The sequence below is a fragment of the Parus major genome, chromosome 1A (assembly GCF_001522545.3).
Source record: "Parus major isolate Abel chromosome 1A, Parus_major1.1, whole genome shotgun sequence".
Classification (NCBI taxonomy): Eukaryota; Metazoa; Chordata; class Aves; order Passeriformes; family Paridae; genus Parus; species Parus major.
The window spans coordinates 10,873,529-10,891,241 of NC_031773.1; the positions used below are offsets into that span (position 1 = coordinate 10,873,529).

General features: G+C 37.8%; 1 protein-coding gene across 12 annotated transcripts in view; it reads left to right on the forward strand.

The window, feature by feature from the left end:
* Positions 1-17,713, forward strand: part of MAGI2 (membrane associated guanylate kinase, WW and PDZ domain containing 2) — a 702,680-nt gene that overhangs the window by 543,788 nt on the left and 141,179 nt on the right. For all 12 annotated transcript variants that reach the window (XM_015627313.3, XM_033514718.1, XM_015627312.3 and 9 more), the window contains 3 exons: positions 2,867-2,924; positions 9,756-9,877; positions 11,305-11,487. In XM_015627313.3, coding sequence (XP_015482799.1) covers positions 2,867-2,924; positions 9,756-9,877; positions 11,305-11,487 — 363 coding nt within the window. The remainder of the gene's footprint in view (positions 1-2,866; positions 2,925-9,755; positions 9,878-11,304; positions 11,488-17,713) is intronic.

The following is a 17,713-nucleotide window of genomic DNA, read 5'->3' on the forward strand; positions in this document are numbered from 1 at the left end:
ATTAAATATGTCATCCACATCTATATACTTGTAGTGTATACACTTACGTAAAAAATACCTACTTTCAAAGTTGGACAAAATATCTACTTCTTTATTTATTTATTTCATACTTGGAAAAAAAATGTATCTACTGTTGCACTTTGGGAGAGGAACCTATGCACACCTGTGTGTGTATGTATATGGGGATGTGTTTGTGTGTATTTCTATGTCCTGGTGTTACAGTACCTGTTTGAGTTTTCTGTAAGGAAATACAATTTTAGATGGACAGATATGAAAGCAATGTTAAATTAATTAGCAGAAGAAAACTGTGCAAGGTTAAATGAAAATAAAATGTACTAATAGTACTTAAGCTAATACTTTATATTCATTCTGTGTCATAGTGTTTGGTAAGAGAATAATTTTCATAGCAGATTTTTGCTTTGTTTATCATGCATGAGTTGGCAGTGAAACTTTCTGTAGGGGCAGTACAGGATTTGTGCATCAGGTGATTTCTTTTTGAATATTTATGGATTACATTGAACAGTGTTGTCCCAAGATCCACAGGATTTTTTGAGAGCCATTTTAGGCTCACCTCATTTTACTCAAGTTCTGAGAAGGTCTGGAAAGATCATCACCAGGGCTTTCTAATGCTTAGAGTCTTGACATGCCCTGCAACAAAGCAGGTCAGCAGCTTCCTAGACTGCACTTGGCAGAACATCACCAGCAGATCAAGGAAATTATCCTGCCCTTCTGCTCAGCACAGGTGAGAAACAGCTGGAGTGCTGGATCCAGGACTCGCAGTACAGGAGAGACATAGATGTAGAGAGTCCAGAGAATGGCCACTGGGACAATTAAAAGGGACTGGAGCATCCCTCCTGTGAGGAAAGGATTAGAGACTTGGGATGCTTTAGCCTGAAGAAGTGAAGGTTCAAGGGAGATTTTATCAATCAAAATAAATATATGTAGGGAGGTACAAGGAGAACAGAACCAGGCTCTTTGCAGTGGTGTCTGGTGACAGGACAGGAGGCAAAAGGGCAGTTACCCAGAGTTACCCAGAAAGGCTGTGGGGTCTCCATCCTTGGAGATACTCAAGCACTGACAGAAGATGGTCCTGAGCAATCTGAACTGGCTGACCCTGCTTTGAGCAGAGGGGTTGGGCTAGACAACCTCCAAAGTTCCCTTCCAACATCAGCCATTCTGTAATTTTGTGACCTGCTTGAATACCTTATGCTGCCTTTATTCCTATGAAGTGACAATAACAAAATTGCCCTGACAAAAGCAGTTCAGAGTGTGGACTTAGGAAGATTTCAAAGCTAACAATATTCTAAGAATACCAGTAAAAATTGAGCAACAACATTAAGCCTTCTGTTAAAAATTACCAAAAAACTAATGTGCCATTTTCTCATCTGCCTGTCTGGCAGAGGGTTGTATCCTTCATTGCAGAATTGGCATAGACTGAGCAGGAACAACCCCTGGGGTCAATGTGACATGAAGACCACAGTAGTCTAAACAGATTCACTCAAGAAAGGATCAGCTATTACAGATGCATTTAAAGGAGAAGTAACAAGTTGAGATTAGCATGGCCTTTTAACCCTTTCACCTCCCTTTTGCCACTCAGGCTTTACTTTCCTATTTGCCCCTTTCAGCATGTCAATAATTGCCTATTCATATTGTCAGTGAAAAAAAAGCTCTCATGTTATCTAGGAGTACTTCTTTATGACCAGTGTAATGACTATTCAATATGATCTACATCCGTTCTGTTCTGTCTAGTTCAGTATTCATTGTCTCCAAAAAGTTACTTTAAAATAATGCAACAGAGTTTAAAAAGAAAACAAAAATCTGAGATAAGGAATTCCAAAGTCTAATTTTCTTAGAATCTCAGTACTGCTCCCCATACATTGTGTCATAGTATTTAACTGCATAGAAATCAATCAATACCTGTGCATGATGGGAATGCCCATTGCTTTGTGAGTCTCTTCCATCCAAGTCACCACATCTGGCACTGAGGTATTTACTCTGTTCATGTCAACTGAGATACTTGCTGCCTCTGTCTGGTGCCTTTTAAACACAAGGTGAAATTCTGTTGGCAGTTTAATAATTTTTTAAGCATTCAGCGTGAATGAAAATCAAATAAGTATGGATGTACATGAATATATATGTGGCAGTTTGGTTATAAATGAATGCATATTCATTTTTCAAGATTATTAAATTAATATTTATAACATTTTGATTATTAAGACCAGAATGGTTTAGGGACATCTGTTTCTGCAAAAATGTAGTTAGCTTTATGTTCAGATGATGCTATAATATCTTATTTTGATTTTTACTTTCACATACTGTTCTGTGCTCCTGTGTTCCTGATATATAACTAAACTTTGGAACAGGATGTCTTTGGAGAATGTGGAATTGCCATCACAGTAAGATGAATAATGAAAAAATTTCAGTATACTTACTGTATTTATCTGGCAGCAGACAAAACTCTTTTTGTTCCTTCTAGACCAACTTTTCCAGGATTCCTAAGAAAACAGCTCAAAAAGCAAAATATGCTTTTTGTGTGTACAAATTTGTGAAAATAGAATGTCCTCACTTCCTCTGGCTGTGATGTCACACAAGATGTGTTACAGCTGTTGGCTGGTACAACTGTTGGAACAATAAAAAGTTCAACCAAAATGTGTTGCTCTAGAAACTGAGAGCTGATTTTGCATGCAAATTTCCAAGTTTCTACTACTTGTGGCTGCCGTGGGGTATGTTCAAGATTTGGTATTTGCTTTAGTCACTGTATCTAATTTCACTGTTATTTCCCTCAACACCCAGCAAAGATCAGCAATTTTGTTATTAAAAATTCTGTACTGCATTTACTGAGAGGGATTAACTCTTTGTTTTTCAGAGCTTCCATATGGCTGGGAGAAAATTGATGATCCCATTTATGGCACTTATTATGTTGAGTAAGTTCCCAAGTTCAATATTAAGTTGCTATTAATATGTCATAACCTAATACTGATATCCTCTGCAATGCTCAGCCTGGCAAGGAATGGGTACAATTACTTGGCATGTTAAACTAAGGGTATACCAGGAATTCTCAGTCATCAATGAAGTTAATGTATCCAGATATATTGGAAGTCTCCCCAGTCAGTGACTCAGGCATTCAGTCACTCTCTTTACCCAGGGTCTGGTTTCATTCCATTCCAGCTGACACTTGTACAAAGAACATATCCATTAAAGAAATGTTGCATTTTCTATTTAAGCTTTGGATATCCAGCAAGGTATAACAACATTGTTAATCAATGAATAGAGCAAAGCATAATCATTTTAGCACAGTTAAGATCTGTTTCTGGGTAGTCCTCACTGGCAAATCAAATGTTTATACTGGTTGTCCCAGAAGTCAAGTTATTTATACAGTACATATAAAATTTTATGTGTTATTTTGTATTTAAAAGTGCAGCTGAAAACAATATAAATTCTATTTTCATAGCACAATCCTTGCTTTCTTTTTCTTCAGATTTTCTTTTAGTCATGAAACAAGAAAAAAAAGCTTCTTCCTCTATGCAAAGGCCAACAAAATGTTTTTTGTTTGAATGGTAGAACCTGGCCAGTTTGTACATAAGTAAATCTGAGACATGAGTTCCTCTGCTTTTTAACTTAACTTAGTGAACGAGACTTATGCAAAATGAATCTAGATTCAGATTATGATACCTGCTTGGGAGGGGTAAATTCACACTCTGCTCTCTACAGACAGTATGCAAGAGAGGAGATAGAAAAACATTCCTGTCACTGTGCAGACAACAGTTGAAAGGTTGGGAAACAGCTATCCATAAGTGCCTTTTATTAAACAAGAGAGATCTTTAAAGAATATGGCCCCTGACCTTAAATCTGTTTCAAATCCTGACACTCAAGAAGAATATTTATCTAGTTATTTCATAGAAAATAGAAAATTTCCTTTGTGTCTCGCATTTTTCCCTTGGTCTCTTGAATCCATATGAACACACTAACTGGAGGAATGCCCTGGACAGTTATTGGAGATGCAGCTTTTCCAGGCTCTAGGATATGCTGCTGTTATACAAGGATTCAAAGGTACAGGGAGACCAAAAATTCATCTGATTTCTGGATGTGTAGAAGATATAAGATGACCCTTTCTTACCTGCTATAACAGCAGCAGCTTGTGGATGCCCTTGCATATTTCCCAGCCTTCTACAAAGCAAACAAACAACTGAAAATGGTGTTTGATAGCTGCTCTGCTTTACTCCTTCTGTCCTGGTTTCCAAATGCCAGAGCACCTGCTCTCCTTCTTTGTCCCCAGCTTGCTTCCTGCCCTCAGGTGAAAGAGGCAGCAGCTCCATCTACTTTGCTGCTCAGCTCAAGTCACCTTTGCCAGTCCAGAGTCAAGTAAATGATAAGTTTTGGAGTCCCTACCAAATACCATTAAATTACTCCCCCTTGCGATGTCTGAGTTCTTTTATGATGTCCCCAAGCAGGTAGGGGCTGCAGTTCTCATATTATTTTGTACTTCACCCCCGCCAAAGATTTCTGAACATGCAATCATGCAGCTGCTGGGTGTAAGCAAAGCTTCTGCTCCAGTGGTTTTTAGTGTATTTTGGGGTTTAACAGGTGTTGTGCAATTTCTGTGCATGAATCTCTTACTGAGACTCCACTTGGTTGTTAGTGCAGCCCAAGGCATTCTGGCACCAGCAAGGCTCACACTCCACTAGAGTCAGAAAAGGAACAATTATTTTTCTGCATTTCATGTCCAGCCATAGGTAAACAGATGCAAGGCACCAGGCCCAGATGTTATCGAGCAATTACATGTTTTAAGGCTGTTAGTGCCAAATTTATTAATCCTAACACAGATAAGATTTGTGGACCAATACATCAAACCTACTGCAGTCTCTGAGGTTTTTAGAAGTGGAATGGATGCTCATGGTATGGCATTAAAACTGCAGCCCTGCTAAATTCACATGGAATTTTATAGTCAGTAAAATGTAGCTGTAGTTTAATTTGTTGTCTGAGCTCAGTAAGTTTGAAACAAAGATTACTTTCCATTTTTTCTGCTACAATATATAACAGTCTCAGCTTTTTTATTACCAGTATTGAACAGATGTGTTCATTTTTAACTAGATAAAATCAGATTACAATAAACTCTCTTAATTTTGTCATAAAAGTAGGTAAATTATGAAAAGCAAGGTTACAAGCTTCCACACATTCAGGGCCAGTCCAAGATGACGTGCAGGCCTACAAAATCCTCATGAAAGAAGGACTCCGCTCACTGGTGTTGTCACATCCCATGGGAAGTTTGTAAGGTTGTAAGTAATGAGGCAGACAGGCTCTATTTCACTTTACAAGGAGCAGCCATGTTCAGCTCAAATATTCTGATACCAGAGAAGAAGCTAAAAAAGAAAACAAACCAAAACAAATTAATTTAGACCTCTTGCTAGTCAAGTTCCTAAAGATGAATCACAACGTATTTGGAAATTCTGTTACAAAAGTCTCCAGTAACCATGTCTCTCTTAACCATGCATTAATGCAGGTGTGACATAATATTATAATTTCCATTTGCTTTGTTGTGAGGGTCCAGACTTCATTTGTGTAGACATTTGCTATAAATGAGAAGTGTTTGCTATATGTTTGTTAACTTGTATGCAATCTGGTCTTAATCTGTGAACTAAGAACTAACAGCACTGAACTGTGCAGGACTATGGAGAGAAAGTAGTCATTAGAGTGCACTGGGTCTTTCAGGATTCTAATTGCCAAAAGATTGTTTCCCTTTTTGAGGATGATTAACTACAACACAGAGCTCAATTTCCAGACATGGGCTCTTTAATAGAACAGCTAAATTAGCTGTACAGGTATTTATTTTGGAAAAATATACCTCCTTGACTAACAACTTCTGACAATGCTCTGTTACTACTCAAATAGAAAGAAATTATCTCAGGTCTCTTTTTCATTATAAAGTGTTATCAACTGAAAAATGTGAATAAAAAGAGTAGAAAGGCACTAACAAGTTATGCATTAGAATATCCATTTTATGGGCATCCTGATCCCCAGAATTACTCTGTTGGGTAATAGGCAACAATTTCGCAAGCTATAGGCAAAAATATTATATATCAGAAAAAGAACTCCACCCCACATGTTAAAGTAGCTAAGAAAAGGAGATAGGTTAAAATCCTTGTACTGGTGCCCATGCTCTGAAATGCTACCATTTTGTCAGAGTTCAGTGCCTTGACCATCAACTATAGTCTTCAAATTAGGCACTACAGCCCACAGATCTCCTAAGGATGTGTTTCAGTTGTCTTAAGTGCATCTAACCTGAAACTCATCACAAAAACAACTTAGCCTGGCCCCACTGATTGCTGAGAGGGCAGAACTGTGTCTGTATCTTATAGGCTGGCTGGTGGTGATAGTACCTCTTCATCAGACAGAGTATTTTGACATCACAAGTAAACACAGATCAAAAGAAAACCCTACCTCTGAGGGTTTGTCCCCAGTTAAGATACAGTGAGCTAACAGGACCCAGCAGTGCCAGCCTCCTTCTCCGCACAGCCACAGTGGCACTAGAAGAAATTAGTTGGATTAAGCTTTGGATTAGGATTTTTGATTTAATATATATTGTATAAAATAAAGGAAGAAAATTGAAATTAGAATTGTTCACTGAATTAGATCCTATGAGAAATTAGCAATACATTTTGGCTACCATCCAAAATCTGTTTTAACCACAAAAGCACTTACTTGTAACCATCTCTAAAACACATATTTGGTTTGTCTTACAAAGGCCCAGACTAGTAATATATATTTTGTATGCTGTGGAAGTAGCTAGATGAAAAGCTAGAATGTCCTTTTAAGAGAATTACTTAGCTTAACAACTTCTTTCTCAAGTGAACTCATCAAGAGCACTTTTTCTGATTTAGCCATGAAGCTGTACTTAAAATTGCACAAAAGAGTTTCATGTATCATCAGTATAGGAACATAATACAACATTACTGACTGATAAAAATGACTGATTATAAATATAATTTTATTTTATTTGACTCCTCTTGGACACAATATTTAATGCAATTTTTTAGTCGGAAATTTCACATTGTGCTCTTGAGATTGCAGACTACTAAAAAAACAGTCAAAATGTGGGAATAAATTGGAGTTTAGAGTTATTGAAGCTGTACCAGCAACATGAGGGGCTTCAAGAACCTGTGTGTTAATCTTGCTATCTAATCTGATAGGACAACATGCCATTTTCAATATAGCTGTTATCAAAGATATTTCTGTTTGAATGGACCAAACCACAACTTAAACTCTACCTAGGAACTGTAGGTAGGCAGTAGGAAACGGATTCTAGCTGTGATGTCATTTCCACAGTAATTAATCTTTTTTTGAGCCATGAACACAGATTAGCTAAAATCCCAACTTCTTTTATATCACAGAACCACATATAAATTGAATCTTAGGTCTGCAGAGGCCCTCCTGCAGCTCTGTGATGTGCCCTGCAATTGCAACATGACACTAAGCATAATGCAAGGTCCTGAATGAAGATCTGGAGTGAAATCTTGAATATCCATTACATCTGTATGATATGGCACAAAAGCCATGGGATATCTCTGCTCTTGTGGAGGGCAGCTGGAGAACAGGGCAGGATAATTTAGAGCCCCTAAAGTAAGAGACAATCGCTATGTTGGATCAATTAACCCACGTGTAGCAACCCTAGTTTTAACCTTATCAAATGCTAACATAAAACAAGCTAGGTATTGTACTCCATACCTCCTACTGGAAGCTGTTTTCAAACTTCACACCGATTGTGAGAAGCCTACAGACTTCATGTCTGAAATCCTGGCATCTCTAATACATTCCAATATTTACTTCCAAATGCACTCATAGAATGCAATTATATATCAGAATTAATTCTTCTTGAATCCAAAGCTAAAACTACTTTGATCTTCTATAATAGAACACTCTATTTCGCTGGTCTTCTTGTAAACCTTTCATATAGATTCATTTCATTTGATCATGGGTACTCAGAACTTTATTGAGTTTCATCACTGTCTTGTGTAAAGGCAAAAGCAGTATTTCCTTTACAACATGGAAATACGTCACAGGATAAACACATTGCATAATTACTTTTTTCATGCTTATGTTAGTTCATGATTACTTTTTTAAATGCATGTCTTGCTTTCTCCATTTTTAACTAGTGAATTTTTTCTCCCTTTCATAAAAAGTTTCTAGAATAAGGTGCTGACAATTACTGAAATTACAGAAAGTAAAAGTCTAGGAACGGAACACCTAGAATCTTAAACAACCTGTCTGAAGAAAGAAATAAATGAGAAGGACTTTCTCTGTCTACAGCATAGACCAAAATTTACTGAAAGCTATTAATCAAAATTTTAGAGTATGAGAGTAAGATAGCAGCCACTTGAATGAGTTATAGCCATGTGAACAAAGAAACAACTTAAAGATTTATCACATTTACTTCATCTCATTAAATCAAATATTCTTTTACATGACTGAAAGTCTTTTCACTTCATTAATACTGGCCACTAAATCCTATTTTGCTAGTGTATTGCACTCCCATAGGACTTGCTGCCTTTCCTCTATCTCACTTCCTAATGGCAATTCCACTTATTTTCTTTGAAGTGGTGTTAGGATCAAAATCTCAAAGGACCTGAAAAGTGCTTAATGTGGCACAAAAGGTCACTGCAATGTAAAAAAAGACCCTTTTAGGATCTTAGAGTTGTGAAAGTTACCAGGTAACCTGTCCAAGTGCTTAAACTCATGATTGAGATTGGATTTTCAGAAGACCTCAGTAGATGGTAACCCAGTGAGAACAAATAAGGAGTGACATAAGCCTGCCCTTCTGTATGTATGTCTTCCCCTGGAACAGTGTTTGAAACACAAGCCCCTTCTCTTCGTTGTATTCTCTTGCGATCCTATCTTGCACCTATGTTCCATGCAGCCTACTAAATTGTTTTGCCTCCTTTAGATGCAAAATATGTCCCAGGACAGGACTGAAGGCTAGCTCAGTGATTGATAAAATGTGTTCTTTAAAGAATTAAAATTAAGGAAATGGTGACAGTATGTAGTAAAGATCATATCCTAAACAAAATGCAGAAAACTAATGATGTAATGCCAGAGATGGATTTAATGACCTGTGGTAGGGAATGTAAATCATCAAGAAAATGTGTGTACTAACTTTTCTGATATTTCTATATGACCTATGTAATGCTAATCTGCCATCTAATTTAGTTTCTTCATCTGATTTTTTGTACAGCTGAGCAAATACACACCATAGTACTAAAAAGGAATAATAGGTAATTTATTACCTGTGTTAGATTTATTTGTAAATTACCATCATAAAAGAGCTCTGTTGTCTAGGCTTTTCTTTTTCTGTGACTGAGTAAATTCGCTTACACAACTAATTGATAATAATGCACAAAACTGGTTGAGATCCTTTGAATCATACACAGAGCAGTGGTCCTGCTGAAGACACAAAAAACTGTTGCTGTAGCATGTTTCAGCAGTGCTGCTGTTTTATATGTAGTCCCATAGATGAAAACCATTTGTCTGTAGCAGAGTTCAGCATATTGAAGTGATAGGATGCTGCTCAGAGCTGTTCATTACCCAGGGCACTGGTGGTATAATCTCATCCCCAACAAAATTGTGTGGAATGTAAGGGACACGCTTCAGCCCACTGGGGGCTCCTCACAGTTTTTACTCTAACCACATACAGCACCCTACTATGAAAATTATCATTTTACCCAACTGAACCCAGTTTTTAATCAAAACCAATTTTTTTCCAGCCACATAAATAGAAGAACTCAATTTGAAAACCCTGTCCTAGAAGCAAAAAGGAAGCTACAGCAGCATAACATGCCCAACGCAGAACTTGGAACAAAGCCTATGCAGGCCCAAGGTTTCCGAGGTATAGTACCACGTCAGCTGTCTTAGTTAAAATGAAAGATCCTGCTCTTCTGCTTTTGTGACAATGATTTTGTCATAGTGTAGTTAAAACAGTAGTGTTGCCAATGCTCAAAAGGTTATCACCTATATCTTAACAATATTCTCCCTTAAATGTCCGAGTTCCAACTGTTGCAAGACTCACCAGCCAACTAAAACTTTCAGAGGCGCAAAGAAAAACCAGAAAAGTTGAATCTAGTGTTTCCTAAGGGCTGAGAAACTGAAATCACAATAAGAATCCTAAAGTAATTTTCTAAATAAAATCATAAATTCTGTTCCTGGGAATATACGACTCTCTCTTGAGCACCCGAGGATGGAAATGCCAAAATACTTAATTGTACTTTCTCTAAATTACTCTTAATTGATGTTTGGTATGCTTCTAAGCTAGCTCATCTAGGAAGCATCAATTAAGTTAAAAGCCTCAAGCACAGTGTTATAGGAGTTTACAAGAATACAGCCACTTGGTGACATAAAAATTAATGTGCTCAAAAGGAGCCGGATAAGCAGCAAACAGTACTGGTATAGAAAAATGAACTTTAATGTAAGGTTATAGTCAGAGAATGAGGCTTGTTCTCCTTTGTAACAGTAGAAAGCTCCTCATCAACCTTACCTAGACCCAAATTTGCCCGCCTGCGCCCCGTTCCCAGGAGGTCCCGCAGCGTGAATGACCTGTCGCAGTGCCGGCGCGTCCCCGCCGGGGCACATGGGCTGTACGGTACGTCCCCGCTGCCCGCCAGCCCCGGGACCAGCTGGGGTCACAAACTTTGCACGTTCCCCAACCCACCTTCACCGAGTGTGCAGCATGGGAGAGAAGCACGGGGACCCCCCGGCACCCACACCGAGCCCCAAGGCACGAGGGGACACAAAGTTTGCACAGCAGTCATGTGTGTCACTTGATGGATGCCTAAACCCCGTGTGTTTGGAGAGAAAAGTTCGTCTAATATTTACTTCTTCTTGGTAACAAGTGGAATGAGACATTCACAGGGGATATTTTCCTTGTTGTGTTAGGGAGGAAAATAATGAAGAGTGTATTACTTTGTAGACAAAGCTGAATTTATAGGTTAGGAAAGAGGTTTTTAAATTACATCACAGATCATTTTTATTGTTGTAATTATTTTAGCTACACAATATCCACTTCAAAATAGATTTCTAATATCAAAGGATATTTATATCTTTTCATTTATGGCTGATCTGCCATAGATAAGAAATATTTTTTAAGCTTTGTATTAGTACAACAACCCACAAATATTTTTCCCGGAATGCCTGCACTCTTTATTTTCTTGCCTTTGATACACTGCCACTTGGTGTCAGCCAATATTGTTATCTGCTGTCCCTGCTGTGTTGTGACTAGATCAGAACTTTTGTCTTTCTTGTTTGTGTTGACTGATGTAGAAAAACCACTCTTCACCCGTGATGCATCACAGCTGAAGGGGACTTTCCTCAGCACAACTCTTAAGAAAAGCAACATGGGTTTTGGATTTACCATCATTGGTGGGGACGAGCCAGATGAGTTTCTCCAGGTGAAGAGTGTAATTCCTGATGGGCCTGCAGCACAAGATGGGAAAATGGAAACAGGTAATCATGAAAGTCCCTCTATTCTTTTATATGGGAAATAGATTTCTGAGTCTCACTCCCTCCATGAGTTTTCCATATGACTTTCTGTGTTAATATGTAGAAAAGGTAAGTTTGTGGTAAAAATTTCATGCTAATAAATACCAGATAGTTTATTTTCCCCATTTCACAATATTTTAAAGAAGAAAATATCTCTACAATTCCCTACATAAAAATGGGATATGGTTTATAGGCTGTTTACTTAAGAGAAGTCTACATGGAAAGAAAAGAGATAGAGAGCACAGACTACTAAGTGCAAATTTATATCTTTAGAATGGGCGGTTTTGCAAAATAATCACTTGAGTCAGATCCAATACTGTTCTCATTAAAACCATCATAACAAGAGTTTTCAGTGTGGCATATGGACACACAGACATTTGTGTCCTATTAAAAAAGGATCTGTGAAAACTCATGAAATGAAAGAAACTCCTTTTGAAGAGATTGAAAGCTGCTCTGAAGATCTGGACCACCACTGCAAACATTTTCATGTTCACAGATTGATAAAGACTGCAAACCACTGTCTGAAAGGTCACATCAGGCTTATGTATGGATGAAACTCTTGTAGGAAGATGAATTTATTTTCCATGGAGTTGTCATCTTCTTTAGGAATAGACAGTCAGAGAATAATAGAATAATTTCAGTTGGCAGGGACCTTCAGTTACTAGTCCCCTGCTTAAAACAAAGCTAACTTTGTGATTGGATCAGGTTTCTCAGGGTCTTGAGAAAATTTCATAAGACACAGATTCCACAGCCTCTGTGGTCTCCTGTCCCAGACTTTCTCCACTCTCATGGTGAACTTTGCCCAGAATTTGTGGACACCTAATCCCCATAACTGTTGAAGGCCAGGTTGGAAAGGGTCCTGAGCAACCTGATCTAGTGGGTGGCAAGGGAAGTAGATGTTCTTGAAAGTCCCTTCCAACACAAACCATTCTATTATTCTATGATTTTTGTTCTTTAGGTCCAGTTGGGCTTTCCACAGGTACAGCTGGTTAGTAGGGACTGAAGTCCTGTGTTCTCATGTTTGTGCAGCCCTGTCACTCTGTACCATCTCTCCCCAGCATAATTTATCCCATGTGCATAATTTATCCGTTTCTTACTAAGACACTGAAATAAGGAAATGTTCGTTTGGGATTTTTGCTGCCTCTGTAGAAAAACCATTTCATGGTGGCTGGACTCACTATGAAGAAAATTTTCTAAACTTTGATAATAGATCATTGTGGATGGATCACAGCAGCAGAGAAAGATCCTTTTATTGTGTTACAGCGCAGGGAGCAGACACAGAAACCCATGCAGGCACAAATGATGGTGGAATAGTCTGAAGTGATTTTTCTGGAAATTTCATTTCATCCTTTTATTGTAGTCAGCTTTTTTTATCATAGTCATATTCGTATGTCAGAATAAATCACCCTGGATTCTAGTTTATTTTGTAGGACTATCTAGGACTTGCCAAGTAGGAAGTGTAAAGGTTGTGAAAAGTATTCTTTAAAAAAAAACCCAAACAGTATTTGTTTCAAAGCTAATATTATAGTCAGCACAATGTTTCTAATGCAAAATAGACAAACAGAAAATTTATGTGAAGAAACAAAAGATAAAAAAAAAGTAGAATATAGATTTTTGGCACTGATTTTACAAAAAGACATTAGTCTAATATATTTTTAATTCTCAGTTCTTGTTGCTATTTTAACTTAATGCAGTTTAGTTCCCAAAGGCAAAATTTATTAAATTAGCTGATTAGGTGAACAAAGGATATAACAGACTTCCTGAAGTTCAGAAGATTTCAGTGACATAAGCTTCATTTCTCCCCTAATATTTTCATACTATCTAATGCATGGCATGAGAGATCTTCTTTGTTTGTCATGGTTTAGCATTCTCAGACGCAGAACTCAAATATAGTTACTTGCTAATCTCTCAGAAATGTGGGCTGATTATTAGTGAACTTGGTCATATGGAGTTATTTTCTCTGGAAAACAGGGTATCCTTGCAATTTAATTGAATTTTATGCTGAAATTGAATATGAGTTTCATAATACTGTTGATGGTCATCATTGTAGTTATGCACTGTGATTAGGGCATGTAAGAAAAATATTCTTTAAAATGCATAGAAGTAGCATTGTTTTTTTCCTCAGGTAATTCATTCAACCACATTAAGAATGCAAAACAGAAATATACATTCAAATATATAATCACTCTACAATTATGTGACCCCAAAACTTATAAAATTAGAACAAATTTTGTCCTCAAATGCCTTCATTTTTAAGAGTGATGGATTCTGATGAAAAGTAATTGGAGAATCTCAGGCTAATGATTGTGGCATCCAACGTGCTTTCTATGACTAAAGTAATTTATAAATATGTTAATGGGAAACTGAAAAAAAAATATGTCAGAATTTTTATAAAAGTTTTGTTCAACAAAGTGCTTGTATTTCCTGATATCAAATCTTTTTCACATTTCCTGAATTATAATTTTTCTCCTGTTGAGCTATTTTGCAGTATAGTCAACTGAAGATATGAAAGCTTCCCAGGTTACATCAATATCTTTTTGTTCATAAAACTGTTAAAATTTTACAATGGAAAACTACTTGAAATTGCATCTGTTTCTTTTTGTTTGTTAGTTAGGCATCATTGGATAATAAATAGAACTTTTAAAATAGATTTTATTTATTCTTTTGATACAAACTGTGTTCAATTTATATGTACTCCAGATATGATCAGAGTCATGGGAAGCTTTGGTTAATGATTAAAGCATCATGTTGTGGCAACAGGGCATCATAGTAGAAAGTCTGAGGGCAGTGACCGTGATCTCTGAAGCAGCCTGAGTGTAAGGGAAAACCACAGCACTGGTTCCCCCAGCTCTAATATGATTCTGGTCCCTTTCCCTTGCAAAGCTGTTACTATTTTTTGGCCAAGTAGTTATTGAAATCTTCATATTCAGACCTGCATCAGATCTGGGGGAAATACAAAGAAAAGGCACCATCTTGTTTATCTTACCTAAACTTTGGCCACAAGCTGAAGATACCGAAGCTTTACTTCAAGCCAATTGTTAAAGAAACAAGCTCATAGGAAACTACCATTGTAACTTTGGTTTATTTCCTCACCCTAAATCTAATATAGGGGTATCCTATACTAGATAAACCCTATATTAGGATATATCCTATATTAGACAAATGCTATGCAAAGAGTGAGTCTCTGTAAGACACTGTCGCCCTTTAGTATGATCATAACAAAGCAGTTTGACCTAAAGATTGCAAAATGGGAAATTTTGGATTTCATCCTTTGGAACATAGAGCTATAGAATGGTTTGAGTTGTAAAGGCCTTCGAGATCATCCAGTCCCACTTCCCGTACCAGAAACAGGTGAACCTTCCACTAAACCAGCATGTGACCATGCAGCTTGATGTCATTGGCAAGCTTGTTGAGGGCACACTCAATTCCTGTGTCCAAATCCAACAAAGATGTCAAAAGGTGCCTGTCCCAGTTCTGACTCCTGAGGAGCACTGCTGAAAGCACAGAAGCAGCTGCCTGACAGTGACTTGGCATTGCTGTGAAACAAAGCAATGAGGCAAACCAAGTGCACTGAGATGCAACAAGAGATATCTGAGGTGCTGACAAGCTATCAGAACCACTTGGTGCCCAGTGCTGGGCACTAATAGTTATTTATATTTGTCCTACACCCACAATAAACCTCACAAGCAGACTCAGAGGAACCACATCTCAGTGGAAGAATCAAAAACAACCAAAATTAAATTCCTGATCCCATTTGCCAGATGTTTCAGAATTTGTAGGGGCTATTATGCCCCCATGTAAATCTAGCATCTGTGCACTAATGGTTGTTAATAATCCTGAAAATGCCTTTCTAGGATGTGTTTTAGCATTTGGAGCTCAGTCAAACTGCTGGATATGAACATTACACTCCACAGCATCTCTGTCTGTCTCAGGACAACCTGGAAACTGATACCACATTCTTTTCTAGAAGGTTACATTGTCTTGTCTGAAGCCTCGTGCAGCCAACAGAAAATTCTCTGTATTTAAGATGCCCCTGCATTCGATTAAAATGCTGAGTGAACATCACTGGTAAAAGACTGCATCTACATGAAAAGATTTTTATACAGTGAGTGATTTTGACTGACTGCTGTTCTAAGGCAAACAAAGATTTAGGCCTGCGGCTGAGTCAGATAAAAGCTCAAGCTGCAAAGGCAAAAACTCTTCTACAATTCTCAAGGTTATTCAATGGACTGGATAAACTGAAATACTCCCACATAATCAAGCTCAGGGAAAGAGTCTCACTCTGCATTTCAGCAAGCTCCATTTCCTCTGGTGAAAGTTTTCAGGAAACAGCTCAAAGACATGGTGCAAAAGTGGTTGTTGGAGTCTGGCGATGACCCTTCTGACTGATGAATATCTTTGGTCACTGCAGGTTGAACTTTGCAGAAACATAAATCTGTGGGAAATGTCATAGCTCAACAGTGTGAATAAAGAAAGGGGAAATATGTTCTTTCATTTCATCTGCCAAGCATGCACTTGGCCAGCTTTAAGATGCTAAATCATCTGTAAACAATGCAAACGTGGGCTTTTTTCGATGTTGCTCTCTCAGGAATGGTAGTTTTTCTATATTAGTTGATCTGTTCCAGAGATAGAAATTCATAAATTGAAGTTCAGCTAACAGATATACTTGTCTACAATACAGATGTCTACACATACCATATAAACATACATCTATAATTTTGTATGACTCTAATAGGGTGAAGCCTAGAGAAGAAAGCTAGAGATTGGCCCCCACTCAGAATTTCTACTGCACCTTAGAGATCTCCAAAGGGAATGAGCTGTTAGAAATGCTGGGAGTGACCCATGGCCTTGCCTCTGTCCATGGACATACCATCAAGACCCATAACAATCTTCTGCATATAATGATTTTTTCAAGAAACTGAGGTTACTTTAAATGTAAGAAAATTGGAGAAACTACACTTGTTGATCTATAAAACCATGTGTGTTATTTAAGTGAATAAGAGCAAACCCAAAGCTATTATCAGGTGATTGACCCTACAGTGTCACTAGGCTTAGGAAATAATTATCTAGTTTCATTAACGCATATTTTTTCACAGTAAGGCTAATATCTTAAAACCTTTATAAAAACTGGAGTACTCAAGACAGAAGTAATTGAGGATATCTGCAAAAGGATGCAATTTTACAAGTCCAGGCAGATGCTTAATTCTGTTCCCAGTTTGTTCATCATCAGATCAGATGAACAAACCATCATCTTACCTAATGTGAGCTCAGCTGAGATGCAAACTGTCTAGTTTGAGCATCAGAAAATATGAGCTATTTATGCACAAAGAATGCCTTCAATCCAAAGAAGAAAATATGTTAAAATTAAAATCTATGTCTTGGTAGTCATCTGTAAATGTTAATACTTTCAGAACATCATTCAGTGTATCATGACCACACACCACAGTACCTATGTTCTTTTTCAAAGAGGTCATGTCTTTCTGAAGTGCTGTCAGTCAAAACCCAATCAATAATCTTCCCTTTTACAAAATTCCCTTTCTTTGGTAGCCAAATGTTCACCACAGCTGCCATCCCAAGAGGTGCACTGACCAGGAGCTGGTCACTTACATGTTGGGCTTGCTTTCCACAGTACCTGAAGCTGGCTGAAATTTAGTTATCTCACCTACCTGACACTTTCTCATCCAGTGGCTCCAGGAAAGCTGGCATCCCAAAGTTAAGGCACGGTGTTAGGAAAGTGAGAATCTATTCTACTAGTTGGACTGGTTGAACTGCTGAGGAAGGACTATCTTTTCATTGGTCATATGCATCTCCAGCCAAAAACACTTTTTTAATATGCATCAAGGCCTCATGAAGTCTCAGTCTTGCAGCTGCAAGCTGATGCCAGGTGAGGCAGGACTGGGAGAGCAGAGCAGCATATGTAAAACCAGCTTGTATTATCTGCTTCCCTTGCTACCCCTGCTTTATTTGGAAGCTAGGATGTTTCATCTGATGCTTTAGTGTAGCTGAGACTGCATATCCCTCCCTGTCTCTATATGTTGCTAATCATCCCATGGAGTTCAGAGAAAGAAAATTAACTGTTTGGAAAGTAACTAACAGCAATAACAAAAATTAGTGCAGGCACTGTGGAGAATTATTTCTCCCACCCACGTTATGCCAGTCAGTGTGAATTTGTGTTATATTTACTGCTTGT